General features: G+C 39.5%; 2 protein-coding genes across 5 annotated transcripts in view; one reads left to right on the top strand and one right to left on the bottom strand.

Annotated features, from left to right (window-relative positions):
- Positions 1–9,083, top strand: part of LOC129784718 (collagen alpha-1(I) chain-like) — a 10,239-nt gene extending 1,156 nt beyond the window's left edge. The window contains exon 2 of one of the 2 annotated variants that reach the window (XM_055807712.1): positions 8,539–9,083. In XM_055807712.1, coding sequence (XP_055663687.1) covers positions 8,539–8,565 — 27 coding nt within the window. In that variant the 3' untranslated portion in view covers positions 8,566–9,083. Of the gene's footprint in view, positions 1–6,094; positions 6,174–8,538 lie in introns of those variants that run through there. The other variant, XM_055807711.1, reaches the window with a different exon arrangement.
- SLC26A4 (solute carrier family 26 member 4) lies at positions 171–27,678 on the bottom strand. Of its 3 annotated transcripts, XM_055807709.1 has the most exons (20): positions 27,187–27,678; positions 26,625–26,764; positions 24,252–24,362; positions 22,483–22,673; positions 21,759–21,923; positions 18,650–18,802; positions 18,456–18,538; positions 17,371–17,518; positions 14,851–14,964; positions 13,981–14,058; positions 13,683–13,778; positions 12,115–12,221; positions 10,640–10,709; positions 10,212–10,304; positions 10,017–10,112; positions 8,002–8,232; positions 6,507–6,561; positions 6,040–6,185; positions 4,825–4,908; positions 171–3,181 (listed from the first exon to the last, which is right to left on the bottom strand). In XM_055807709.1, the coding sequence occupies exons 1-20, from the start codon at positions 27,339–27,341 to the stop codon at positions 3,158–3,160; spliced, it is 2,340 nt and encodes a 779-aa protein (XP_055663684.1). In that variant the 5' UTR covers positions 27,342–27,678; the 3' UTR covers positions 171–3,157. The 3 variants fall into 3 exon arrangements, with proteins under 3 accessions (XP_055663684.1, XP_055663683.1, XP_055663685.1); XM_055807708.1 differs by having other exon boundaries at positions 171–4,908; XM_055807710.1 differs by lacking the exons at positions 24,252–24,362; positions 26,625–26,764; positions 27,187–27,678 and adding an exon at positions 23,757–24,233 and having other exon boundaries at positions 171–4,908.

Raw genomic sequence — 27,678 nt, 5'->3', positions numbered from 1 at the left:
TGGGCAGCCTGGGCCAGGGGCTCACCTCCCTCACAGGAAAGAATTCATTCCTAATATCTAAACCAAATCTACCCTCTCTTAGTTTAAACCTGTTGCCCCTTGTCCTGTCACACAAGCCCTACTAAAGTCTTGTTCCTCAAAAGGCAGACCCAAGGAAAGCGTGATGCTGATCCCTCCATAATATGCTTTATTTTCCCAATAGTAATTCACAAAGAGGAGAGTTTAAAAAAAACCCAAACGTGCAGATGCATGGAGCATGTTTTCAGTGTGCACAACTTTATTTTCTAGTTAATGGATACAATTACTTTTAAAATACAGCTTTTTAAAAGGGTAAAAAAACTTAAAATACATCTCCAAATTTAATACCTGACATGCAAAGACAGAATAGTAATACTCAAAATGCATACAAAAATACCACTTCTTCATTCTACTGGAAAAAGATAAGCACATCTAGTTGCATTACTTATGGATGTTTGAATTAGTACAAAACTAGAGAATTTTAGCTTAATTGCAAAATCAATTATTTTGGTATCCTTCATTTTGATGGATACACAGATAGAAAGTGAAGAAGCATATACTCCCTGACCCACTGAGAAAGGTATTTGAATGCCTTCTGCATGTTACTGCTTACCGTTCTGTCTAACTGTAGGCTTTGTGTGAAAAGCTGTGTTTCAGAAAAGGCTGGCTATTTTGTGCCAGTTAAATTAAGAACAAATACAGCCATGCCTAGAAGAATTATGCAGGCTACAAATAAAGAATAAGTCCATCGCATCCTATTTTATCACAATGAATTCCAGCTGAAATGTCATATTTGGAAAGGAAAGTGGAAGACTGTTGAATATTCAATTGCTTTTTCTAAATACCGGTATGGACAAGAACTGGAGAAGATTCAAAAAATAATGTAAGCCCACATCTTGGGCAAGCAAGAGTCTATACTCAAACTTCACAGTGCAGATGTTCCCTTGAGGAAAAAAATAAATCCACTGCTATATTTTATACCGTCTTTTCCATAGTATGTGTTCTATGCAAAAATTAACTGAAAGCTCACTTGCCAGTCCCAGGTATAATATTTTACATTTACTTTTTACATAAAATATACATCCACTTTAGAAAAGGAATACACCTTCTGAGAAACACTTACTGGCCTTGTCCTTCTGTCACCAGCCTTGTGCACTGGCCACGTTAATGAAAGGTTAATGTAGGTGGGGGCCATGGCCGGAGGGGAAGGTTGTGTTCAGTACTGTGGACAGAAGTGCCACCCTCCTGCATTAGGCTGGCGAACAGGTGAATGAGGACAGGTAGCGCTAAAAACGTGAATTGTCAAATCACAGCCTGAGCCTAAGCATTAGTGTAAATAGAAATTAATACTTGCATCTGAGGAGGTGCAGATCAGTCCGATTTGCCTCTTAAACACACACCTCAGCTTCTGGAGATGCCAATCTGACATACAAATGACATATGTCTGCTTCTAAATACAAGCCTGAATTTTTGCTGGCTTGGACTGGAACATCGGTATCATCTAGGTTCAAGCCTGTATTGCATTTGAAATAAGAAACTTCACTGACTGAAGTTTTTGTCTTAATTAGAGAATAAAGATGCCAGTCCGGTGCTGTTACCTACTGTGTAAGATACTGTCCAACTGAGTAAAGTTTATAGGATTTTTTTCACTGATTTTGATGGAGTTCACTCAGGTCCTTAAGACAGAAAAAATTACTTAGTGCTGAGCTTTTCACCTGAGATTTTCTGCTAACACTACTTGCAGCAAAAATCTCTGTGTAGTGTGACACAGGAAAATTTATCTGATGTAATCAAATAAGGATACTTAAATATGTGAACATACTGAAGCTAATTAGCCCACATTGTGAAATTTAAAGGGTTTTTATACCTGGACATTTCTTAACACTCATTATTATCTGTTCCCTCACCATGCAAGGCTTTTTCCCTTAAAAAAAATAATATAGTGCTAAAAAATTTAAGATAGCAGTCTTTTTTCCATCAAAACATATTTCTTTGTGAAAAGAAAGAACATTGATTTCCTGCATATCTATTTTATATAGTCCTAAAGTAAGGATTAAAGTTTTGCAGGTCAAATCGTTTATCTTCTGTAAATTATTGCACTTGTGCATTATGGACTTTCAAATGTAAAAGAACAGCAGCAGTCTGATGTAGAATATTAAAAGGAAAAATATGCTATATAAAAATATAACCATTCATTAAACTAAATAAAATTCTATATTCCATTTAAAAAAAAAAAACCCACAAACGTCTATATTAGGTCACATTCCGACGACTTTACTTGCACTCAGTAGCAGCCAGTTCTACAAATTCCACTGAGTACTTGGGGACTAAAGTTTTCCTTAATGTAATTTATGTCATGGTCTGCCTCTTGATGAAAGATACATAACCTAGCCAACATAATCTTCTGTGTATACTTCCTTTCAGGGACGATCATTGATAGTAGTGCATGATTTGCTACAATGAGATTAATGCAGAACTAATGAACCCCTATCCAAGGGTCTTTTCTACTGAAACTTGCCCTATTAAAAGTTTTACAGTAGTTCGGTGCCATTTTCTGTTCATGTGACTTTCACCCATCACCTGTTTCAGTTACCTAACAACCTGCAGCAGTTTAAGGAATTGCTTGGAAAAAGTGATCATGATACATTTTTCAAGACTTCTCAGCACGTTTGCTCACACTAATGTTCTAGAATTGCAAAGCCTTGGCCAGCTAGAACTCCAGCCCTCTTGCTAGGCATTGTACAAATACAGGATAAAAGGCTTGCCATCCAAAGATTTTGATCCCTTTGACTCTCCTGGACAGACCACAAAGCAGCTTTTCATCCTGTACATGCTGATAAAAGTGTAACGCACCTTCTGCCTGACTAGTCCCAAAACTGAGTACATCTTCAGTAGGAGTCTTCTGAATTTTTTAATCAATATGTCATATTGGAAAATGCTTGCTGAATCAAGGTGCAGAGTATTTCTGGGATAACGTTAGCTAAAATTTGGAAATTTCTAGAGATCTGTATCATTCAGACAAACAATCAGGGTTTTCTTCAAGTGCAAAGATTGGCTTCATTGCAGAAAATGCTTATATAGTACTGGTGCGTAAATGTTGCTGTGAGTTCACAGGCAGGACAGTACCAGCAGTTCGTCTTCATGAAGCAAGTCTGCGCATAGCCTAATGGAATGGTTTTCAGACGGTGGAGAGAAACATGCCATGGTTAATTTTGAGTACACATTGCTTGGCAAAACAAAATGTTTGTGTATGTGTTAACTAAAACCTGCCAAGTTCAACACGGCCTCAGTGAAAGTACAGAGAAAGTAAGTGTTCTGAGGCAGCTGCCCTCTGATGTGTGTCTGCATCGGACAATTCAGTCGGGAAGCTGCAGGTTGGAAGGTTTCTAGCTCTCACCTTCAAAATGAGGCTATAAAGGTGGGGGACAGAAACCTCCCAGAACACTCTTTGACCTTGGATTGGTAGTTTTGGCTTCTTTTCTTATTTAATGACCAATATAAATATCTAAGCAATCCTGTGAATAGAAATCAGAATTCAAGTCTTTTTGGCCTGCCTTTCCCAAATGCTTCTGTTACAGAATCATAGTGTCTCTAGCTTTTTTAATCGTGCCTTTCTGCACTATGACTTTCAGGGGAGTCAAAAGTGCTTCTCCCCTTATTAGCGATAAAGAATAATATTTGGGCCTCTTGCAGTTTTCATACCAATCCAAAATGGATAGGTGAATCAGGAGTACCAAGTATCACAATCTACTGACCAAGCCCTGATGAAGTTTGAGAGGCTTTTGCTTACAGTCTCGCTTTCTCCTCTCACCAATCTGCCTTCCGAGCTGACCTTACCTTTTCCTACAGGACTTCGTGCTATGGTAGATACTACAATGCAGGGTGATGATGAGAACCTCTACGCAGCCACAGCCTCCTCTTACCAACTTCCCTTCAGGAACCTCTACATCCCAGAGGCACAGCAACCTTGCTGCGGCATTTAGCTAGAGCATGACACAGAGAAGGATCACAGCATTCCTGCTGCTGGAGCAGAGAGGCCAAGCACAGGGTGCTACCGCATTTTCCGGGAATTAGGAATGGAGTTCTGACTAGTACCACAGCAGCATGATAGGAGGGATAGATAGTAATCATGCCTTTACCTACATGGAATGTTGTAATGCTTCCAAGGCATTGATGCATCACTAGTTTAATCTGTCTCAGATTATAAAAGGGTATTTAGCCCAATCTTTTGTTTTCTGAGTAAGTGGCTTGTGTGCTGCACGGTTATTTTAGCGGCAAATGCTACTTTGTTTTCTGGCAGTGTTCTGTAACTACAAAATACCATGGTATTGCTTTAATGGACTTGTGTTGTTGCATTTAGTTATGTCCAGTACACAGCTTTGCTGCAGCTTCCTGTAAAATGTTCACATTGTGCAAGAAGGTGTCTGCTGTGTTACAATGAGGAACGAAGGGGGAAGGTTGACCATAATTTTGGGCTTGGGTGCCTCAAGCCTTACAAAGTCATCTTTTAGGCACCTAGCTCATGTTTAGATCCATTTATAAGCCTGTGTAAGGCAAAAGTAGTCCTAAAGCAACAGAGGAGATGCTTCTGCACATACAATCTGCTACCTCTCAAGAAAAATTTGACCTCCTCCATTAAGCACTGACATTCAGGTACCCAGGATGGAATTTATTTATGGAGAAGGAAACTGTTGAGGGCTCAGTTCATCCCCCATACTCTCACAGCATGGCTCAGTGCTACAGGCAAAGGAGTAAAGCCAGCAGTATTCTGTAAGTAACAGACACATTCGGTTCTAAAGTGCATACCTCTTCCTGAACATCGAGTTCATCATCAGGCCGGCTTGTTTCTGTGAATTCTATGGGTTCTTTAGACTCCTGCATGAGGGAAATCTTGACAGAAAGAAATTAAGAAACATCATGAGTTATGTATGCATTGTCCATATCACTGAACTTGATTTATTACTCTGAAGCACCTTAAGATAACTTCCACAACTTACAAGAGTCTGTTGTTTACCATTCCGTGACAAAGCTGTTGATTTAGTTCAACTGAGAGGTACTTAAATGTTGAAAAGCTTTTGGTCCTGCCTCTCCTCATATGACTAGTTACAGCTTTGTAAAAATAATAAAAGCAGAATCTATCTCTGAACTGCTGTATAGCTTTGGCAAAATGTTAATCTCTACTATAAGACAGTAGTATGCAAAAATTACCAAAAAATAAGGGTCCTGTCTTATTTATTAGTAATATTAATTTTAATTACTATTTATTTGTAATACTGTAATAGTGATTGCTAGGGAAGGAATTGTTATGAAAAGACAGGAGAACATTATAAGGCCATTTTCCTAATGGAGGCCCACAGAAACACAGAATATAATTAGGAAATGCACAGAAAAGGGCAGCAGGAATGAACACTGGCATGGAACAGCTTCCATACACACACCAAGTAGAATGGGACTCTTCAGCTTTGATCAGAAGTATATGAAATTATTAATGGTGTTGGGAAAGGGAGCAGGGAATGATTATTTGTTGCAGCTAACAATCCAGAAATTGAACAGGCTTAAAACAAACACGAAATATCTGTCATATAACACGTTTCAAATTACAGAACCCATCTCCACAGGATAATGTCAAGCTAGAACATGTAAAGGGTTTCCAAAAGGAGTATGGCAGACATCAAAAAAACCTCCTGTAATAATTAAACATAATGGTCCAAATGCAACATCCAGCTGAAGAAATTTTTAAACTGCCAGTTGTTAGAAACTAGAAAATGTGTCTTAGGATAAAGCGTTCTCCATATGTCCTGTTTCTTGAGTTCTTTTCACTAACAAGACCCTGGGGTCAACAGACCCTTCCTTTGATCTAGCAAAATACTCGTACCACAGAAATTGTCCAGTTTACTAGACTGCACTTTTTTGTACTACAGATCTATGTCTACTTTTCGAACATGCTATGCTGTAATGGAAATTCCAAGAACGTATGCTAGATGATAGAAGGGAGGGAAATGTACTACTGGATATTCTTACCTTCTCAAATATGGGATCCTGGTTGTCACTGTAGGTCATTTGATTCCTTATGTAGAGCACAGCATCATGGACAGTCAAGAAGAATATGTCTTTTCTGACAGTATCATCAAAGAAGGCACTCCGTTCCAGTTGAGATATAAGGCTGTCTGAATAAAAGAAAGTCATAACAGGTTAATGCAATTTGAATTTAAGAAATAAATGTCAAAATACATGGTTGTAACTATCAGAAGTCAAATGTACAGCCAGATCAATCAGTCATACATTTGCTTGACTTTTACTTGCCGTATTTCCTTTAAACCCCACCATTTCTTGTGTCCCACCGCAGCCCACCGTGTTTATCAGTATGCTAATTCACATTTTTATTAGAGCAAATGCTCCCACAGACACATCTAGATATCCTTTCTCATCCCTGCTTGTCTTTGTTGTATTCTTTACATGAGTGATAGTAGAAATATTCAAATGTTTACCTTGATATGAAGCAAAGTATACTCTCACATCAATTCTTTCAAACTCTCTAATTATCTAAAAAAATAAAAGTTTGCAACAAGGACATAAATAAATAAAGTCTGTAAGGAGAAAATACATATATGTACATAAGTCTATGTATGTAATGTATAGGCGCACACACACATGCTTCATTTGTTTCTGATTATCTTCATTCCAAACTCTTATGTTTTGTTTATTCATCATAAAAAAGGAACTCCTATACTTGGCTGTTCTTAAAGATCCAGTTGTTGCTGAAGCGGCCTATCTTTGACTGTGTATGTAGAACTCTCAATTTTACACGTACATACATTGCTGCCTATTAAGGTTCTCATTCCGTTCTCATAACACAAACAACCTGAGAACCACATGGGCCTGAGCAAGCTTTATTTCCCTCCATGAATGTGTGATATGATACAATCTTTCATTGGCACATGCAAATTTTTTACAGGTTTTTGCTTCATGCAGTGCACCAGATGGACCTGTTCTTGGATGGAAAAAGCTACATATGGAAAAAGTTATGTCTGTGGACCCCGTATCTCTTGTCTCAGAAGCTGGACCTGAATCAAAACTAGTCAGGAGGCTGAAGCAAGGCACACAGCATTCTTTATTTCAGTTAGTTAAAAGGTGGGAGACTGGAGTCTACCCGACTTCCTGGTGGCAGGCAAGTCTCTTAGAATAGTATTTTCAGAGGTGATTGCTAATTCCATCCCCTTCTGCTCATTGATAAACTAGAGTCTTGGTAATCTAAGATCTGGTTTATAGATAGGCTAAGCAGTCCCAGCTGCAAAATGAAGTTAGTGAAAGTAGCAAACATATGAAGTATCAAAAAGGACTGAAGAATCTGGTCCTGCACACCTGTGACTGGGCACCAAAAAGCAATGGAAATACTGGGCTTAATCTCTTTACCTCATTTCCCTCTCCCTAAACTAGGAATATTATCTCCTTATTACATAGTGTGATGTTTGAAGATGAATGAATGTTGACAAAGTGCTCTGACTTTAGCCACGGGAAACCCTATAAAAGAAATTAATCATTCTTCCTTCCTTCACAATTTAAATAATATGGAATGAATAAATAAACATTGTGGCTAAAGACTGAAAAGTGATGGTAAGATGAAATTTTTACTACCTCTGTGTTGAGTGAGCATCATCCTGTACCCAGATTAAAGCAGGAGGCATGTGGAAAGAAAATACATAACTAAAATATTTCAGAACATATGCATACAAGGGGACCACATTTTGCAGTTCTAATTTTAGAGTACTTGACTATGCATCCTTCATATTGTTCTTTTAATGCATTTTCCCACACCTAAAATACACAAACACCAATATTCTACCTCTTGCTGTAGAAGTTTTGAAGGTATTTTTCAACACCAGACTTTTAAAAACTCAGAAATTAACTTCAGTTAATATCTCTTGATTTACATACTACTGACTAGTTTCATTTTCACGGAACACCAGAAAAAAATGCCCTTACCGTTTTTATTGATCTCACAGCTACAATATCCAAGAAGGTTACTGCTCCAAAATCAAGAATGAGACTGTGGATGGGCACCTTGGGGATGTTTACTTTGACTGGGAGTTCTGAATTCCAGTCCACCTGGATCTCTACTTCTTTGGTGGGAACTTGAAGATCTTGGTTGTCTTCAGGTTCCTCATCAGTCTCAAAAGCTTCATTACTAATACCAGGCTCACTGATGATGCCATTCTAATGTGCAAATAATATATGGAATAAATTAAATAATCATGGAGAAAGTTCTCGAGTTACAAAAAATACTTCCCTGTGATACCGTCTGTTTCAGGAATGAACAAGATGGAAACTTGTGACCAGTACCCTCTGCTCCCACCCCCTGGTAATGTAGTTGGCATAATTAATGCCATTTTAAGGCAAGCAGCCATTCTCTCTGACCAAGCAGGTCACGTATTCATTTCCTTTCCCCTCATTATTAGGTCTTGAAGTTCCTGTGAACCAAGTACACAAACCAAACAGATTTCTTCTTCCCTTCCCTACCAGCCTCAAGATTCCTGGGCATCAGGCTGATTACTCACTCCCCTGCTGGCCTTGAAGATCCCAGGCACCTAGCCAACCAGGTGTTGTTGATGACCCGATCACAGAACAGGGAAGTGTACCAGTGCACAGAGCACTGTCCACAAAATCAAGCAGTTACAAGTCCTAAGTGGGGAAATTGGACTGGAACTATTGCTGGAGAGTGAGACTGTGGCACCTCCACTGGTGTCTGTTTCATATGAGGACTGGGTGAGGGACTCATCTTCTTTTATAAAATTTTTGAGTCTACATTATGCTCATTACATTGATGCATCAAATGATGTATTAAGTTCTCACCTGAATTGCAGAGGGTCTAAGTGATTTGAAACCCTAAATTAGGGTCTAGGTGATTAGAAACTGTAAGTTAAGTTGTATTATAAATTCTGTATTATGCTGCTTATAAATTGTACTGCATTAATTCTGTTTGTAGAAATCCTGTGCCATTCCAATCATAAGTTCTATCCTATACTACTCATAAAATCATATTAAGAAAAATAAAGCTTTAACTGTAACTACAATTTAGTGCCATCATCATTCTGTAAGGATCCCTAAAAGAACATGTCTGTCCCTTTAGTATCAGGTGACAATACTGCATGCAAGAATTTAAACAAAAACAAGACAGAGCACATAATTTCCTCCTCTGTACAGTGTATTTCTTTTCCTTTTTTTTATTTGTTAAAAGAGCTTCTTCCTGCAAAAAGGCCATTATCCAGGAAAATAAATACCTTGGAGCTACTCCCTCCCTCAATAGCTTTAATTCTAGGAGATATTTAAGACCAGTATTTTCAGCTTTGATTCAGATTTACTATATATAATAACATGGTAAAATGACTAGGTCAAAAGCTGAAATGTCACATAACTGAGCATTTAACTGCATCATAAATTGTAATATATACAGGAAATACTGCATCCTGCATTGAGGGCGATGACAACAGAAAAACCGTTGTCTATCTTCCAACTCTGGAGATTTGATGTGTTGCCTGTCCACTCCTGTAAGCATTTAATTATTGAAATGTATATTCCATACTTAGAGGAACATGCTGCTTTCTTTAAAGAGCATGTGGAAGGCTGTATCTACCAGCCAACTGATATATCTCACCTGTGCATAGGAAGCTGGATGATAGGAGCATGTACACATGAAAGAGCCAGCACTTCTGCTGCACAGAGACAATGTGAGGTGGTGAGGGGCAGAGCTAAGATCAGGGAATCTCTTGCTTCCACTCTTGTTAGCCCTAGGCTGTCACAGCATCCTGGATCTGTGGGGTCTTTGGCAATAGGTGTACTGCTCTGCTAAGTCTCCTGCAGGTCCCAGACTTCCTACCATAGCAGTAACAATTTTCCATCTTTATTTTAAAGGTAAGTACAAAGGAACTCATAATTAAGGCTAAAGTAATACACTCTAACTAATCCTTTGAGAAAGAATAGAAAGGAAAAAAATGGTTTACCTTAGTAGCTTTTAATTTCCCCTTCTTGATTAGCTTTTGTATCTTCCTCAGTGCTTTGAGTCTTTTATTATATACCTTGACTGCATCAAATCCTACCTATAGGAAAAGGATCCAAATTATTTAACTTTGCCTAGATATAATTCTGAAATCTCAGAGACAGTTAAGAAGCATCCAAAACCATCATAAATCACTTACTGTGGATTTGAGGCTGCTTTTCAGTCCATCGATATTAGCATAAAATATTGGACTTGAAAACTTCAGTATCTTCACACCTTCTGGTTCTATAACCTGTTGCCAAAGAACATAAGTTTAATAAGAATATAAGTTTAAGCAGCAACAACCATATTTGGGCTAATAAGAAGCGGTTTAATTGCTTCAACAGTTCAGCTATGTATCTAATTCACACAAAATGGTGTATCTTTGCTGATAATTGAGGCGATTCAGTTTTTAGAAGCTTACAGCCCCAGCATGCAATATGGACCAGCCATCTGGATCAAGATGAAGAATTTAATGCTGAAACTTGTTATCTCCAAGCACTCCACTTCCAAATTCAAGTTGTCCACAGTATGTGAGGCACAACTTCGTCTTATACTGGCTTGTAGACTGAAGAGGCTATGACTTACATTTTTGTAGTCCTTGACCTTCTTGTAGATGTCTGTGCCAGGAATGTTTCCAAAGCCACCCCATGAAGGACTAACGGAAACAAAAAGAGAAGACAGTGAAGGTAAACATCATACTGAGGCATTCACAGAATTGAAGGGATTACTGCATGCAAACTGTCATAGACTCTCGTAGTCTCCTCTCTTCTGCCAAACTAAATAGCCTCATTGTAAAAGTGTTGTACCTGTTTTGTGTCACTGTGCAAGGGTCTTTTTCTGATTTGTAGTGAATTGTCCTTTTTAAAGACAAGGTACTTTGGTCTCAGCCTACTTGCTGCACCGTTTTTAAGTAGAGCTGAATGAATAACTTGTTCTGTTTGTTTCCCAAACCAGAGAAAAGTTTTAAAAGCAGATTAGTTTGGTTTAAATGAAAAAACATTTTTTTGACTGAAAAAACCCTGATCACTACTTCCATTTCAAATCAACTGAAACAATACATTTATATTCTTTTCAGATTACTTAAAACTTTTTGTCTAACCCTATTAATTTTTATTTCAGTCAATAAAAATACCAAAATATTTTGCAGTCTCCAGATATATTTTTAACAGTTGAAGCAGATTGTTTTGAAGTTTATAAAGCCTCACCTCCCTTTTATATTTTGATTTCACGTATCTTAAGTTGAATTTGGGAATGTTTTTTGAGGCTCTTCAAATTCTATTTTTTATAATCTACTATTCTGTAACAACTTTTGCATGGCTTTACTTTTATGCATTTGCTGAGAGCGCAACTATCCTTTGGTATTGCTAGTAACCATACTCTCTGGACTCCAGGCTGAAGGAAAGGAGTTACGTTGTATTTTCAGAGAAAAGATCAATGAAAGGTAGCAAGATGGCCAAATGAGATTCTGCAAAGCCACCTTTTCTTACCATTCCACTACCATATATTCTTTGAGCAGCAAAAAATGAGCCACAAGTACAAAATTTTGTCTTATTCTTATGTTTTCTCTTCCTCTTCTTTCACAGGCATATAATCACTCTTGTATAAGCAATAAGTAAAAAGGTTATTGGCATGTGCAACATCCTGTAGTAGTATTACATGTTAAGAGTTACTGTAATGATCAATTAATTACAGAAGCCTTTCATACATCTTTTTATATTTGATCTGAATCCCTTTCCAGAACTCAGCTATGTGTGTACACAAATTCCAGAACTCAGCTATGTGTATAATAATAACATTTGGCTAAGTAACACCAGAGTACCCAACATGAAATAGAATAAATATGCATCTTCTTTTTTTTTTTTAATGATTGCACACAGTGTTCTGTTCTAAAGAATAGATTTTTTCCATGTAAAAATTTTTGTAAACCCAAGCAGATTTTCTGCCACAAATCATGTTGCTTTTCAGGATATTATTTTTCATGGTATATATTGGTATATATTCAGGATATATATTTTTCATGGTATAACACTAACAATTATTTCTTATTCTGTGTTACTTACAATTGAACTCTCAGCACAACTGTCAGCAATCCAAACAAAAGGCCAGCAAGTAATCCCAAATCAAGTCCCAGAATGATGGATGCCACACATGTAAAAACCCAGATCATCTGGAGAGGAAATAACAAATGTAAAGTCTCATAATCAAAATATATAACTCCTGGCCATTCTAAAGAATCACTAGACCAGGCAATAGGAGCAGCAGATGGATTTAACTTTGGAGACGATCACAGCACACTGGCAATTAGCTGACCCCATACAAAAGTCTTCCTCTTCCTCCAAGATGCTCCTATCCATCACTATCTTATTAGGCATAGTTAGTTTTTTAGGAAATAAGCTTTTTATTTTTTTAACATAACATTTTTCAGGGATCTAGTTCCTTTGGTGAAATTAAAGGAGATGCAGTTAACCATTGCATTTTCTTCTTTCTGATGGTGGCAGTCTTTGTTAATCTTTCTTTAGAAATTGAAAAGTGTTTCTTTTCCCAAGATGTAAAATACTGTATGGTCCCCCACCTGCAGACATATAGAGAGGGAAGGGGGTCCTCAGTGATATCTAAGAATCAGAACTGTTGCAAAGGGAAGTATTTCATATTAGCAGGTTGATGGCATTCTCTAAAATCTCCACTGAATACTCAGGCAGAACAGTTGAAGTGGGCTCCTCAGTTCCTGCTTACGTCACTGCCCAGGCAGAACACCCAGCAGACCCACTCTTTCAAGGAGCTGAGTACCTGCACTTCTCACTGAAGGCAGTGGGATCTTTTATAAAGAAAACTAGTAAATGGTTGACTAAAAAATTTCAGATCTACCTAAGGCGGGTACTGCCCAATGACACAGACTGTAAAATCTAAGCATAGTAAGGATTGCATGGAGAAAATACTTTCTATGCAATCTTTTCCTGCCCTAACAGCCACATTGAAGGTCTGCTCCACAGACAATACAGTGGGAGATGTGAGCAAGTACCCTGAGATATGGCTATAGTGGTTCATAAGAAAAGCCTGTTCATATATCCCCTTGCATGCCGAATTGATCCACATTCTAGCTTGGATTAGTCTTGCTACAACAAGAAAAAATATTTTCTGAGGACTACCTGAGATTATTCAGGCAAATGGGATGCTAATTTGGTCACAACAGAAATATATGTGCATGAATTAAGAAAAGGTCAGTTTTTTCTGACCCATTTAAATCGTACGAAAGACAAAAACTGAATGGTAAAGGTGACAACAGGCCATCTTTATTCTGATTGTCAAGCCATCTCAAAACAAGATTGCTGTAAGCTATGCTAACTGCTATGGAGGAGTCATCGCTGCACAGGAATACCCCAACTGGCGCTCTTACTGTAGGGTATAGGAAATAATGCAGATAAGTAGAAAACTATGTAAAACTCTAAAATGGGGAATTTTTAACTGACCTCAAGGCACTTGCATTTTGAGGATGCACATGAAAGTTTTCTGATGTTAACTCTACAAAATTCTATTTATCTGGTACTGAAGAGAAACTTGGATGGCATTAAAAGGCAAAAAGAAACCAGACAAAAACATTCAGGAGAAAAGAAAAAATTAGGTTACTTACAGCATCCACTCTATTCTGTCTCCACAGACGGGGAACATCAAACACTTGCATGAACATCCCTTTCAAGTTAGCTATGACTACAGCTGCCAACACAGACTGTGAAGAAAAATGATGAAAAAATGTTATTTAGAAGCAAAGATACATACTAAGACAGTGCTCAACATTATAGACAATAAACCAGAGCCTCTTCTGGTAGCGGTCACCATGTTTAAACAGGGCTATTAATCCTGCTCATCAAACTTGAGCCTTTGAATCTGATCAGTGCTGGTGGCTATGCTGCAGAGGACAAGTACCGTACCTTTTGTAAGGGCTCTAGCAATTTCCCCAGGGCAACAATGGAAATCAAAACAATCCCAGCTGAGATTATACCAGCAACCTGCGAAGGACATAGAGTGTTTATAGGAAATGAACTTACTAAGACTCTATCTTACGTTTCTAGCATTACAGAGAAAAATGTACAAGTAGTTGCACATTACGTTTCTTTAGGAACAAGAAGACCTGCCAAAATGCCATTGTGTTTAGGTGTACCTAGGCAATCATTATACACTTCAGCTAACACAGAGGGAATTCAATTAAGCAGGTAGTGTAAACAACCGCACTCAAGGTAGTAGCTCTTGGAGGGGTTACATTGCATAGACAGATGAAAGGAGCAGTCTGGGTGCCAGCCAGAAAAGGGGCTGCTGGATTACCCATAGTTCTCCACTGTTAAAAAATGCAAAGCTGTAGTACTGTAAAATAGAATAGTTTACTCAACATAAGAAAGATGGCACACGGGCAGATGATGAATGGCAAATGGCAGGGCTGCCCAGGCCAGCACGTGGGAGCTTAAATATCTCATAGGCAGCTGCAAGAGGATTTCCTCCCTCATCCTGAATTCCTACTGTGACAAACTCGGTCCCTTCATTGGGAATAAAATTCTGGGAAATTATTATGCTTGAGGGATTTCTGACCCTCTAATGAAGCTCACGCTATGTAAAACTTGATTGCCCTCTCCTGGCAGAGCCGTAAAAATGATTCACTACCGCAGCAAAAACTGCTAACAAAGATACTTGTGGCTTTCCACATGCCAGCAACACAATCATTTTAGGACTGTTTTCATCCCTTGTGAAAGCTGTGCCTTATACAAGATTAAACTTACCCATGCATAGTACTAGTAAGAGGTCGTTACCTGAGTCTTTCCACCAGTACTTTCTTGGACTGCGGTCCGTGAAAGAGCAGTAGTTGCAACAAAACAAGAAAAGGCACCTGAAAAAATGTTGCTGAACCCAAAGGCAATAAATTCCTGAAAGATAATTGGATGATGCTGTAAATACAGATGCCTGAAGATGATTTGCAATGGATAATAACAATAGCTTCTACAGTAGTTTGTAAAGTAGGTAGCACAATAAAGTTGAGAAGAGTGTGGATTAGTAAGGGCTGTTAAAGGTTTACAAAAATTCCTCTTGTGTCAGTGTAACTAGCTGTGTTTGGAAACCAATACAATGAAGTCGATATACTCTCCCTGACATGGACACACTCATCTTAGTATAAAGACATTTAAAGCTTATTTCCATCAATGTTATCAAACCTAACATTTCTAACAATTACACTGGTATAATTGCATCGAGAAATGGGACTAGTATAAATTTAACTCCCAAGTATCATCAGCTAAACAATTTTAATCAGTGCAACAGTATGAGTTTAGACAAGCCTTTAATTAATGCAAAGCATTGTATTAGTAGAACTAATCAGGAACTTTGCAATAAAACACAGTTGCACTGAAAACTTTTAGTTTGTTGAGCCAGAAGTTTTTCACTCTAAACATCCCAATGAACTCATGCTGAGTCCCAGGCAGCGTTCTCATAGATTTGCCCCAGGGTCACAGATGCTGGCACCTACTGATGCTGGTTGTTCTGCTCAAGTGACAAGGACCCTGGGAGCTTTATGTCCTGGGATTTGGGCCATTCCTCTGCTGAGAAATGAGGCATTTTGGAGCTGCCTGCAACCCCATATAATTGACAGAAACATTGTTTTCACCAAGCCGACACAGGCACAAGAGATTTTCACTCGCTGCAAATTTTAAAAAATATAATTTAAGATTTGATTTTGACTGTCTCTCTTCTTTTCTCCAAAATGAAATTTCCTGTAAGCTTTTCGTTAAGCTCCAACTACAAAAGCAGGGTTTTGAAGCCGTGTTCTTTAACAGAACAGCCTAGATGATTCATGCCTATTCCTGTATAATAGCTGTGCTTTGCAAGAAAATGGTGGAAGTATAGTTCCTAGTGTTCTTAGGTCCTAATAATCTATGAATCTATGAAGACAAAATAAACACTTGCAAATAACAGCACTGACCTATCCTTCAAAATTATTTTACTACCTGCTTTTACGATGTTATTTTAACTTCTCCGGTTCAAGTAAACTATTTGCCCATCATTCAAGGCTACATTTAACCTTTGCTGTGTGTAAAATTCATAGCATATTATTGAAAGGAAGGCACTTGGCTTTTATAGACAGTATTTCTACTACTACAATATTTAATTAGTATCTCTGAAGCACATCAGTGCTGGCAGAACAGCATATTCAACAAAAGAACAGCATAAACAGCACTTCCAGGAATATGTATTCTTGATTCAGATTTATCAACCTGAAAGCCAATGCACTTTAGGCAACTTTTAAAGTGTTACCAGATATGAACTTTATGTATTGTGAAGTGACCAGCATGTTCAGAAGTATAATTTTGTTACATACTGCAAAACTGTTTCCAAAATCAAACTTTATGTAATCCATTAGTACTAAAGGACTCATTAAACAAAGTACTCAGCTTATCTATTTATTGTAGTGAGTGCATTTTCTTGTATGTTCAAAGGATAAAATTAAAAATTAGCATAGATGCAGGACAAGGAAACTTTCTGACATTTTTCTTCCACAGCTATATAACCCCTGGTAAGACACTGAACAACTGCAGGAATCCTCTAAGAGCTTGTGAATGCAGCATTCCAGCTACGTGCCTTTAGAAACCAATGCTTCAAACAATGCAGCCATTTGGTGCAGACAGTTATTCAAGTATGTTCATATACTGGTAGGCATTTACTTTTGTGAAACTGCAGAACTTAGCTATATAGTTACAGGTATATTTATATTAGTGTAACTGGTGTCATGCTGAGAATTACAATAATTTATTCTGTAGGAAAAAAATCATGCCTTAACTGAAAAGTTCAATTGTTAAAATCCTGCATGTAGACTAAGCCGAAATAAAGCTGTCCAGAGCAACTTCTTAACTTGACATTGCCTTCCCCCACCCTGGCAACACACCTCAAAACATGCCTTACAAGTGGAAATGGAAAGCAGGTTGCTAAAGCTGGCCATGTCAACTTGACATCACCAGAAAATTCCCCTATAGAGTGCTTAGCTTTAATTACTTCTTCAGAACTACTGCAGGCACTAAAGCCACACACAAGAATTAATTTGTATAAAAAGCCCATACTGAAGACAGAGCACATTTAGCTTATCTCTATGTGGTAAATTTGTCAGGTAATATATGGCCATTTCAGCTAATTTTTTTTCAATAGTTGAAAGAATTAATCCTGTTATCTTCAGCCTTATTCTGAAAAATGTGTGTGAATGAGCTTTCTTTTATTTGGCTACATAAGTCAGCAGGAAACAGAACTTAACATTCACCACGTTTATGAACTATTTTGGTTACACATACCTGGTTTCCATCAATAGCATAGCCATACTTGGTTGCATATACTTTCCCCACAGATACAGCAATAGCATAAGCAACAATAGCAATGGAAAAGGAGGCTGCCATCATCTGGGAAAAGAGGCTGACATCTGGAGGTTCGGGAGGCAAAAATCTAGCATTTAGAAAATAGATAGTGTTATCAACTTTGGTCAAACTCTGTTCTTACTAGAATTGTCAAGGAGTTTGAGGAGGTTGCTTATAATATGAAGTGTAATGTTTCAAGTTAATAAAAAGGTGGAAACAGCCCATTGACATACAGAACACGCTTATCTAGCTCACCATAGCCCAAATCCTGATGCTATTAGTCAGCAACAAAGCTCCCATTGTTCTCAGCATGACTGAGATTTGGCCTTATGATAGCAAAGTGAAAAAGTACATTTTTTGAAGCATTGAATAAAGGTTGTATTGAATAGTATGATGAATTACATAAATATGTTAATGACACTTCATACTACTGTTAACATACTTTTCAGAAGATCTCAAAAACATTTTATCCCCTACTGTGTTTCCACAAATTTTAATTAATAAGCCCTGAATACCAAATGGAATGTGAAGGTTACTACTGTGAAGTGCTCTGAATCTTTAAGTGAAAGTCTCTGCCAGTGTAGTCCTCAACATCCTTGCTCCTCTGAGTATGGAAGTGATGAGATTGATTGGGATAACAGTAGTGGCATGAATATGAACCATAGTGGGATAACTCAGATACACAGAAATTAAATCTATGCAGAATTTCATTATTAAAAATACTTTTTTTTGTACATTTTCCTTAGACATATATTCACTTCATGAGCATGAAGCAATTAATTCTCAGGTGAACTTCATGAATCAGGTAGATGTTTCTAATCCAATTTTACAGATGAAGGAAAACTGGGCAACGTATTTAAGTGGCATAATTGACAGAGCCAGAAGTAAAACTCAGGAAATCTCCAGCTCTCATTTCTAAACTCAGGTTACAGCTCTTGATATCTCTTTTATGTCTTTTTCTCTTACCACAGTCATTTTTAGCCCATTAAAATAATACCTATTTCCCAGAAAACAAAGGCACTCACCCTCTTGGAATGCTCTTAACAATGCCTGCATTGTATTTTTTTTCCAAGTCAGCAGCATATGAAATGCCAGTGGCTACTATTGTCTGTAATAAAATAAAACAACAGCTTTAATACTTAAAAAGGGTTCTTGTCTTCCTGTAGCTAGCCACATTTATTTTATCTGTTATCAGTGTTTGTTATGCTCCTTTGCTTACCACAATAACTTCTATTGGTATAGGTATAGGTATCTTGTGTTTGAACCGATCGTTTATTTCTTTAACTACCATGCAGACAAAAATGGTGAGGAGTCCAGCAGTAAGATCTGCAATGTTGGTGGTACTGATTTTTTCAAATGTTTCAATAAGAGTCTGAAAAATAAAAATGACAACATAAAGCACATCCATGACCACCTGAAGGATGTAAAAATACTCATGAGAAGATCCAGATGCATGGGGTTGTGGAGGAGGCCAACTTACTGCTTTGTTCAGGCCCGAAGGAGTCAGAGGATAACATACTGTCCAGGTGCTACAGAATCAGTGAATGGATTTAATGGTGAATTTAACTGAAAAAGCCTAACTGCGAGAGCTGTCCACACAGGGGGCTCCTGCTTCCCAGCTTTTAGGAAATTAATACTAAGTAAGAAGAGCTAAACCCCTGCCTGTGTTTTACCTCTACCTGTTCTTTGAGCAAGGAAGAGAAGATCTATAGCTTCTTCCACCTTGTCTGAATAGCAAGGGAGACCCCCATTTTTCTATATAAAAGACAGCTATAGCAGATTCATGGGCAAAACTTTGGTTCTGACATACACACTGCATGCCCAGTGTATATGGTCTGTGGATTTCTACTGTTGACATACAGAGACATACAGAGAACAAGTACGAACACATGGGTCCTGCCAGGCTGTGGAGAATCCTACACTTGAGAAAAGCAGTCACTAAACCTCACCTTACAGTACATTAACCCTCCCAGCAGAGTTCAGTCCCAGGCTGGAGGACTCTTACAACTGGGCTGCAATAGGCAGCTCCCTTCTCTACCCTTGCTATGCCCTTGCTTGGTCCTACTGTTTATTGCAAACAAGTGTAGAGAGGAAACATGAAGAGCTGATTATAGAAAAGCTACAAATACTCCTCTGCCCTCCTCCTAAGGACCAGGGTAATTCTCACTTGCCCCTGGTCTCCAAGAAAATTTAATTATTCCCTGCACAGTGAAGCAGCTTTAACAGAACGACCTGGTAGAAAAGGGCTTAGAAACAGACTTTTTGCATCCTGGTTAACTCCCCGAATACTGAGCTATCAGTTTAAAGGTAAGGGGAGGGTTGCAGCAGCAGTACCACTTACTACCATACCGAAAAGACCCTGGTTTTGAAATAAAACATCTGAAAGTGCTTAATCAGCTATGTTTTCTAAGCTAAACAAGAAGCCTTCCTGAAACACTGAATCAGATGCCTTTCTTCAGGTGACAGAACCCTTTCCTTGCCTGTGGTACTGCTTACCTTGGATGCCATTCTTACTGACCATCTCTGGCACTGCCCTACTTCACAGGGGAACAGTAATTTCCTAACTTTGGGTTGTGGATTCTTCTAATGTTGGATGCTTAGTGTTGTAGTTTGTCAAACACCACTTCTGAAGCAAGTCCAAAACTTGTTGAAGCTGACACAGCAAGTCACAGGTTGAGCAGACCAGAAATCACAATTTCTTTGCTCTACGCACATCTGCAAGCACATTGACTTGGCTCGCCTGTAAGAACACAGAACCTTTGAGCTTTAACCTAAAAAGTCAGCATTCCATTCAGGCTCGCAGGAGTGGGAAGAACTATGTAATTCCTTTTCAAGAATACTTTCTACTAAATGTACCACCCTTCAGTAATCATAAAAAATAGAGACAGAAAAACCTGTTCGATTAATGAGTCCATCACCCTGCCAGGTCTGCTCTGAAGCCTATTAGACATTACTTTGTCTCATCTAATTTTCCATGTTCTGAGGGAAATAGTTTAACTCTGAAAAGGCCCATAACTTTTTTTTTCCCCCAATAGTCCACCAAATATTTTTTTTCTAAATTTTGCCTTGCTGTTCGTAGTTATGTTCATCCTATTATTGCTAATCTAGATCTAGATGTTTTTGCTAGTCTGGTCTCCTGAACTCACATGTAAAATCTTTAAATACACTTCTCTGTCTAGAACAGCCTCTTTTTTTAGAAATCTGTTATTCTAATGTGAAGTGTTACGGAAGATCTAAAATACTACAAACCTGAATAGTTTTGAACTAAGTCAGTGACAAAACTCTGAATAATTTTCTTGGGGATGTCAACTATTCCATAATATGAGACCTCTAGGAACTCAATGTATCTGTAATCGAGCCAAGACATTTCTCCATGTGATCATTTTCTCTAAGATCAACAAATGGAGTTGTGACAGCAACGTTTAGCCTCACCTTACCTAACCAGCAGGTGAGGTACCTGCTGTAGTTCATCATTCAAACGATGATATGAAAACTTTTGATTTTAGTCAAACTGACTAACTTTTTATGGTCTCTTCCCCAGTTATTTCATTACAAGCTTTGCATTTGTATCTATCTTAAGTTTTGTTACCTAAAAAAGAAACCCAAACCCTAGCATTCAGCTTTCTAAAAAGTTGCAGTGTATGATCTGAGAAATATTCTTCCTGAAGCTTATTGATAGTTGGGAAGGAAAAAATCTTGCCTGGTGTGCTTAGTTAAATTTCTCTTTGGGAGAGGTTTGAATAAGATCATTTTCTCTAAGATCAGCAAATGGAGTTGTGACAGCAACGTTTAGCCTTACCTTAGCTAACCAGCAGGTACCTGGCCAAGGGTGGGAATCCACATCCTTCTTTAGATACTCACAAATATGGCTACAGCGTGGAATGCAGAACAATGCCCTTTACCAGAATGACCTGCTGGTTTAAGAGTGAAGAGGCTTGGGACCAGTCAGCTCTGGCAGATGACTTGACAGTGTTAAAGAATTAATGAAACAACCTTCACAATAAGCCAGAAAGCAAGGCGTGGGACAGAAAAATAGTCTCCAGAAGTGACAACGTAAAGAAGAACTCTTTTGCTGGATAATTACATTTAAACTTTATGTGGAAAAGACTTCAAGATGGCAATTAGATTTTCTGTCTGGGGAACCCTGAAAGCAGCTATTTAGAGCCCCACAGATACAAATGAACAGCTGAAGATCTTTGTGAGAGTGAGAATGCCCTATACTTACCACCATATATATGAGCCCTTCCTGTATGGCATGGAAGCAGAAGATAAACAATTATATAAAAACTTTGGCATAAGCCCAAAATGTATTAGAAGAGCATACTTACATATATTATGGAAAGGACACCATTATAGTTTTTAGTTGAAACATTGAGGACTATTTTCAATTGTGACACAAGCACTTGAAAAGCAGCTGCAGTTGTAAATCCCCCAACTAATGGATCTGCAAGGTACCGCACAATGAAACCAATCTGAAGGACTCCAAATATTACCTGGAAAAATCACGAAGAATAACAGCTTGCTAAACAACAACAAGGTACATTTTTATTTCTTGATTTCTCATGCTTTGTTCTTTTCTCTTTGATACAGAGTCTTAGGACCATATTCCCCTATTGCAGCCTAGTGTAGCTTAATAGCATGCCATCCAAGGAAATAAAGGAGACCTGAAAAAATGTGTGGAAGGATGCTCCAGGATATGCACCATTAGCACTTAGTTTCATGCATGTCTCTTGGTCTGCAATCACAGGGCTGTTCTTCTGTTGTCTGTGCTCCCAGTCATGCAGCCACAGACTCTGCCCAGGAGAAGAAGAATAATCCCCCAAAAGCTCTTCAGAGTTTGAGATGTTTAATGTGTCATGACTTGGCAGTGTTAAGTTAGGGGTTGGACTTGATGATCTTAAAGGTCTTTTCCAACCTAAATGATTCTATGATTAATTTTTGTGTTTTGCTACAGGAAAATGTCTTACTGCCCTAGTAGGTATTTCCATTAAATGGTTTTTCCATTAAAATTCAAGCAGTATCAACCTTGTGTCTTCAAGCCAACTGTTTTACCTGTAAAATTCCAACCAGAAATGTGAGTGTACTAGCAATCAGCACTCTCTGTGCATCTCTGGATTCAGTGTCTATCAGTGTCCCAGTACCATTAGTCCCTGTAGCATTACTGCCATCTATGAGAAAATTATCATCAGGGGCCATGCTCAATACAACAGATCCCACCATCAAACTGACTACAGGGAACGGACCTGTAATGACAAACAGAACACACTAAAGTTTAATATACATTGAAAAGAAGCATTTATCAGACTAGACAAGCAAACTTTAAGTCAGAAAGTCCATATAATATTTTAACTGGGGTACATTAGTAGTATTAGGTGGCCAGGAGCCACAGGCACTGCAAATATGACACAAAGATACAATTTCTTCCTTAAATAACTTACATTGTAGATACAGGTGCAGTTTCATGCTTTGCTTAATCCAATTTAGGGCTGTACCATGGCCAAAAGGGGCAACATGTTCCAATCATCGCCCTTATATCAGCACCACAACCAGACAAAACAGATCACTGATCCAGCTGAAACAACAGCTATTTAAATTTTTTTTTTTTTTTGGTCATGGTTAGTTTTCAGCTGATCCAGATTGCCACATAGCTACATGGTCAGGAGTCTCACCGCCACGGTGGTGGCAGAAACATGCACCAAAGTGTAGGACCACATCTTTTGGCAGTAATGTAGTATTACATTGGCTAAAGATGACTGAAACTATACTTTGGGCAAGATACAGAGAGAAAGCAATGATTGTGTCAGCAACACACAATCTAAAAGTAATCATATTTGTTGCAGTTATTTACTAAAATTATGCAGAAAAGGAGAATGTCACAAAACATCTTAAAGAAGGATAAGCTAATTTTACAGATACCTTAGAGGACGCTTCATGATTAAGAGTATTGGAAAAAGCATAAAAAGGAGCATTTGATAACCTAGAAAGTAGGAATGTCAACATAAGTACAGGTGACAACTCAGACCTGGATAGCAAATGTGAGCCGATAGGTAGGGCAGGAAGAGGCTAAAAAAGTGGAGAAAACACACGGAAGTATTTGATGCAGCAGAGAAGAAAGTTGATGAAGGAGCCTATATCACGCCAAAGCTTTGGGAGGGGAAAACAATCTATTCTTAGTAGATATGAACAAGGAAAGACTGCGTTTTGTTAGAATGAAGAAAAAGAAACTTCAGTGATCAAGCTGTAATACTAATTCCAAATGTGAGAACTAACAGGAAATATATCCCATATTTTGAAGGAAGTATTCAGAAAGAATCAACAAGGTTTACCCATAGCCTTGATGTGAGGACCTAGAGCGAGGCTGGAGTAGACACACAGGTTCTGGGTCTCCGCGACAGGCAAGAAGATGATATTGTCCACAGTGATCAAAAAAGGGTGCAGCAAGGAAGGCTTGTAGAGAAGACTAAGAGAGCTGTTTTAGCCATCTTGAGCTTTAGCTGATAGACAAAATGTCTGTCCATACTGCCTACTGAGGCCTTGATCTTGTAATTTCTTGCACAGAGTGTAGCCAAAGACAAGATTTAAACTTCAGCACAAATGCAAGCAAAAAGCATGCAGGGACACAACTGAAGGTAGCTAGTATGCACAGTTGCCTGTACAGGGAAGAAATAAGCCTTAAGTCCCCCAAACCCACCAATACTAATATTCAGTAAAGCCAATTTGATTCAGAAAGTAGCTGTCTGGTATGAAAGATATCAATGTTCACAGCAAAGATTAACATTTTGTAATAGATAATTCACTGTAGCTTGAACACATGCAGTTACCAACTGAGATGTGCCTTGATGTTCCCAGGAAAAAGTATGTCAGGATGGGAAAAAAGGCAGAATAGAGACCATATCCAACAGGAACTGCAACCAGCAAAGCATATGCCAAACCTGAAATGATAGATCATCAAAATGTTAGATTCAAAATCTCTCAACAAACTACTGTCTCGTCTAAAGTAGACTTTCAGAAAGATTTACTGCTTTTCTCTAGATACAATTTAGAATGCATTTTGTTTGTAAATCAGTGGCAGGCACATATGTGAGTATCATTGACTGTAAATGATCGTATATATGTGCCACAGTGTTAGTTGGATGAGTAAGTACTACAAGATGTTCCTGTATTTGTATAGGTAGCACAAAACATAGGTTCAAATGTGAAGTTTAAGTGCAAGTTGCAAGAGTGAATCGTCTGCCCATTGAGAGATAAGAGGGATAGGTCAAATGTTCTAGTTACAGACAAATTTCAAGCACAGACTCTGAATTATTAAACTATAAATATGCTTCAGTATGTTCAGCCCTTCCAAAAATCAGGCCACCTTTTTTTCAGTATAAACATAAAATTATAACAAAGCTTATAAACTTAAAATAACAAAAGTAAATCACACAAATTTGAGAGTTTTGATCCCTATCATCACCTTCTTTTGTATACCTGTGCGAGCTGTCAAATCCAACAAACAATGGGGAAAAAAAAAGCTGCCTTCAGTATCATATCCCATTTAGCTCCCACTGCAAGGTGCAATACTATCCTTCAAAGGTACCGCAAAAACCTGTCAAAGTTCAAAACAACTGAAGTTCTGAGCTCACTATTGTTACTGAGGACTGCAAGCAGCACACACAGATGCTGGGAATTGGGGACTTTAGGGACCTCAGGATCCCAGAAGCCTCTTTATTGGCAAACATTTTGGCCAATTTTCCCTGTATCTCATGATTTAGCATTTCAGAATTATTATATTTTTTAAAAAAATTACAGCTAGATTTAGATTTGCACTAACTTGGGGGGGTTATATTTTGGGTTTTTTTTTTAATACATGGGTGGGAGACCAAACAGTGTATTTCAGAAATCAGATTTAGAAGTAGAATCTAATTGTGAGAAAATTAGGCCCCACTGTAAAAAAAAACAAAAAAGGGGGTTACAGTAAGGTTTATAACATTTTATATTATATATATATTTATATATATAACTTGTAACAGTTATAGCTGTTGTAAGACATATGAAAAGCCCATCTAGCCCAGCTCATCTTAAAAAGGCAGGGGGTGTCCTGTAACTGTGGCACTACCTTCAGGCAGAGATCTTCCAGCTCTGACACAGACTCTTCAGCACTGTGAACAAATCCTTAATCCTCAAGTCACCCTCTGCCTTTTGTTGTGTACAAACTTGTAGAAGTTTGTAATACCTTTTTTTTTGCCAGTCTGTGCCTTCCTAGCATGCTCCAAGGGAACAGACAGTAGGGAATACTTGTGACTAATTGGGAATGCGTAAACTTCTTTCTTTGTTCCCAGTGTGAGTTTTTGCCCCCTTGTGCAAATAATTCCCATTGAGGGAAAACGTGGGGTTGACACAGCTAGCTTAACCTCCCCTAGTTCTGAAAAACTGTGAAAATAGCGTAAGAACACTACTGAGATGAAAGAAATGAATGTGCTGGATCATATTAGGGTTACAGCTAGTGTTGTCTTTGACAGTGGACCTCATCAGCTGCCTCAGGCAGAATGGTTCTGCCCTTTAAGTCTTCCTTAACCAGCTTATTTTAATTAATTTCTGATTATTTCTGCCACTTTTCTATTTGTTAATTTACAGAATGCTTTCCTAATAAATGGAATAAGGAAATACGGAAAACTTAATATTGCAAGCCATGTACTGTCAATATCCATCAAGTTTAAATTTTTTTTTTAATGTAAATACACCGCTGCCTCCTTGAAGGCTGTTGTCTGTGGATACCTGAACAACGTTATGGGCCAAATTTTAAAGGACAGTAGATATCAAGGTTGCATTAGTTTGGGGCAATAGCGACGTTTTTATGGGCGGCTGCAGTAGAGCTGTAGGCTCAGATAACCAAGAGAAATAAGACCACATGACCTATCCATTTATCACAATGTAATAAAAAAATTCAAATATCAAAATGAATGCTCTTGGAGTAAAAGGCTTGGAAGAAAAGTTAAAACACACATCTTGACAGCACGTGGAAGGAAATTTAAATCTTCTTGCCACGCAGAGAAAGAAGGAATAAATTAAAACCATCAATTATTTATTGCAAAATAATACCTAATATCTAGTATTAAATAACAAGTCTCAGATTTGTAATTCCATCTGCATAACACGGCTGTGCTCAGCCAGCTCCCTTAGGGGAACGAGGGCCCCTAAGCGCCCGGCTTTACCTTGCAGGGTGGCCACCAGGCCGGTGCTGACCCCCGAGATGACATCGCTGACCAGCCACTCCTTCACCCGGTAGTTGGGCAGCCACTCCAGGACAGGCAGAAAGGACCTGGTGATCTGAAAGGCTCTTCTTCTCGAACACCTGCAAGAAAGCAAGTGATGCACGTACCCCACGGGAAGGCGGCTGGGAAGGCCCTGACGGCCGGAGGCGGGCAGGGGGCTGGGGTGACGGGCATTGGGGCTGGGGTGACGGGCGTTTGGAGAGGCAGAGGTGGGACACTGTCCTCTGCCAGGCAGTGACGGGGAGCGGGCTGGTGCCAAAAGTGCTGTCCCCTGAAGGAAGCACCCTGGGGCCAGCCGCCACCACCGCTCCCACGCGAAGGGAAGGGAAGGGCAGCCTATCGACCGACGGGCGTTTCTGGGGCCACTTCATCCCTCAGCGGGCGGCCGCTCCCCGGCGCCGGCACCGCGCGTCCCCCCGCCCCCGCCCGCTCCCTCACGGCCCCCCGCGCCCGGCGCGCCCCGCTGCCGGCGCCTGACGGGCCCCCGGGCGCTGCCACCCACCTGCAGGCCGCCTGCGCCCGCTCGCGGAGTGTGGGCGGCAGCGGCAGCCGCCGCTCGTTCTCCTCCTGGAAGCCCGCCTCGCTGTAGATGGGCCGCGCCACCACATAGTGGCTGAGCTCCGCCAGCGGCTCCTCCGCCCGCTCGCCCGCTGCCATGGCCCCGCCTGAGGCGGCGGGCAGGGAGCAGCGCCCGCGCCGGCACCCCCTGGCGGCCCGCCGCCCGCGCCGCCCGCTCCCCCGGCCGCCCGCCGCTCGGCAGCCCGGGCGTGGCGCGGCCCCGCGGCGCAGAGCTGTCCGCGTCCTGAAGCGGCGGCTCAGGCGCGGCCCCGGCCCCGGCCCCGGCCGCCCACGGCTCTACCTGCGCCCGCGCCCGCTCTCCGGCGTGCGGCAGGGCGAGCCGGCCCCGACGCAGCGGCATTTATTTATACGGCCGGCCGCGGACGGGAGCCTTATTTACGGGGAAACAGAGACCCGGCTCCGGGATGGCCCGGGC

Source organism: Falco peregrinus, chromosome 6 (genome assembly GCF_023634155.1).
Source record: "Falco peregrinus isolate bFalPer1 chromosome 6, bFalPer1.pri, whole genome shotgun sequence".
In the NCBI taxonomy this organism is placed as follows: domain Eukaryota; kingdom Metazoa; phylum Chordata; class Aves; order Falconiformes; family Falconidae; genus Falco; species Falco peregrinus.
Note: the sequence above shows the minus strand (reverse complement) of the source record. Positions and strands in the feature narration are given on the sequence as shown.

Bases quoted from the DNA above. Each gene is read 5' to 3' on its own strand.
- SLC26A4 (XM_055807708.1), bottom strand. From the start codon at position 27,341: ATGGCAGCGGGCGAGCGGGCGGAGGAGCCGCTGGCGGAGCTCAGCCAC. The intron at 14,965-17,370 runs GTATGTGTAACC...ATTATCTTTCAG, and splicing joins ATGCTATTGATGGAAACCAG to GAATTTATTGCCTTTGGGTT. The intron at 10,113-10,211 runs GTAAGTGATTTA...CTTTTCCTATAG, and splicing joins AAAGCAGCCTCAAATCCACA to GTAGGATTTGATGCAGTCAA.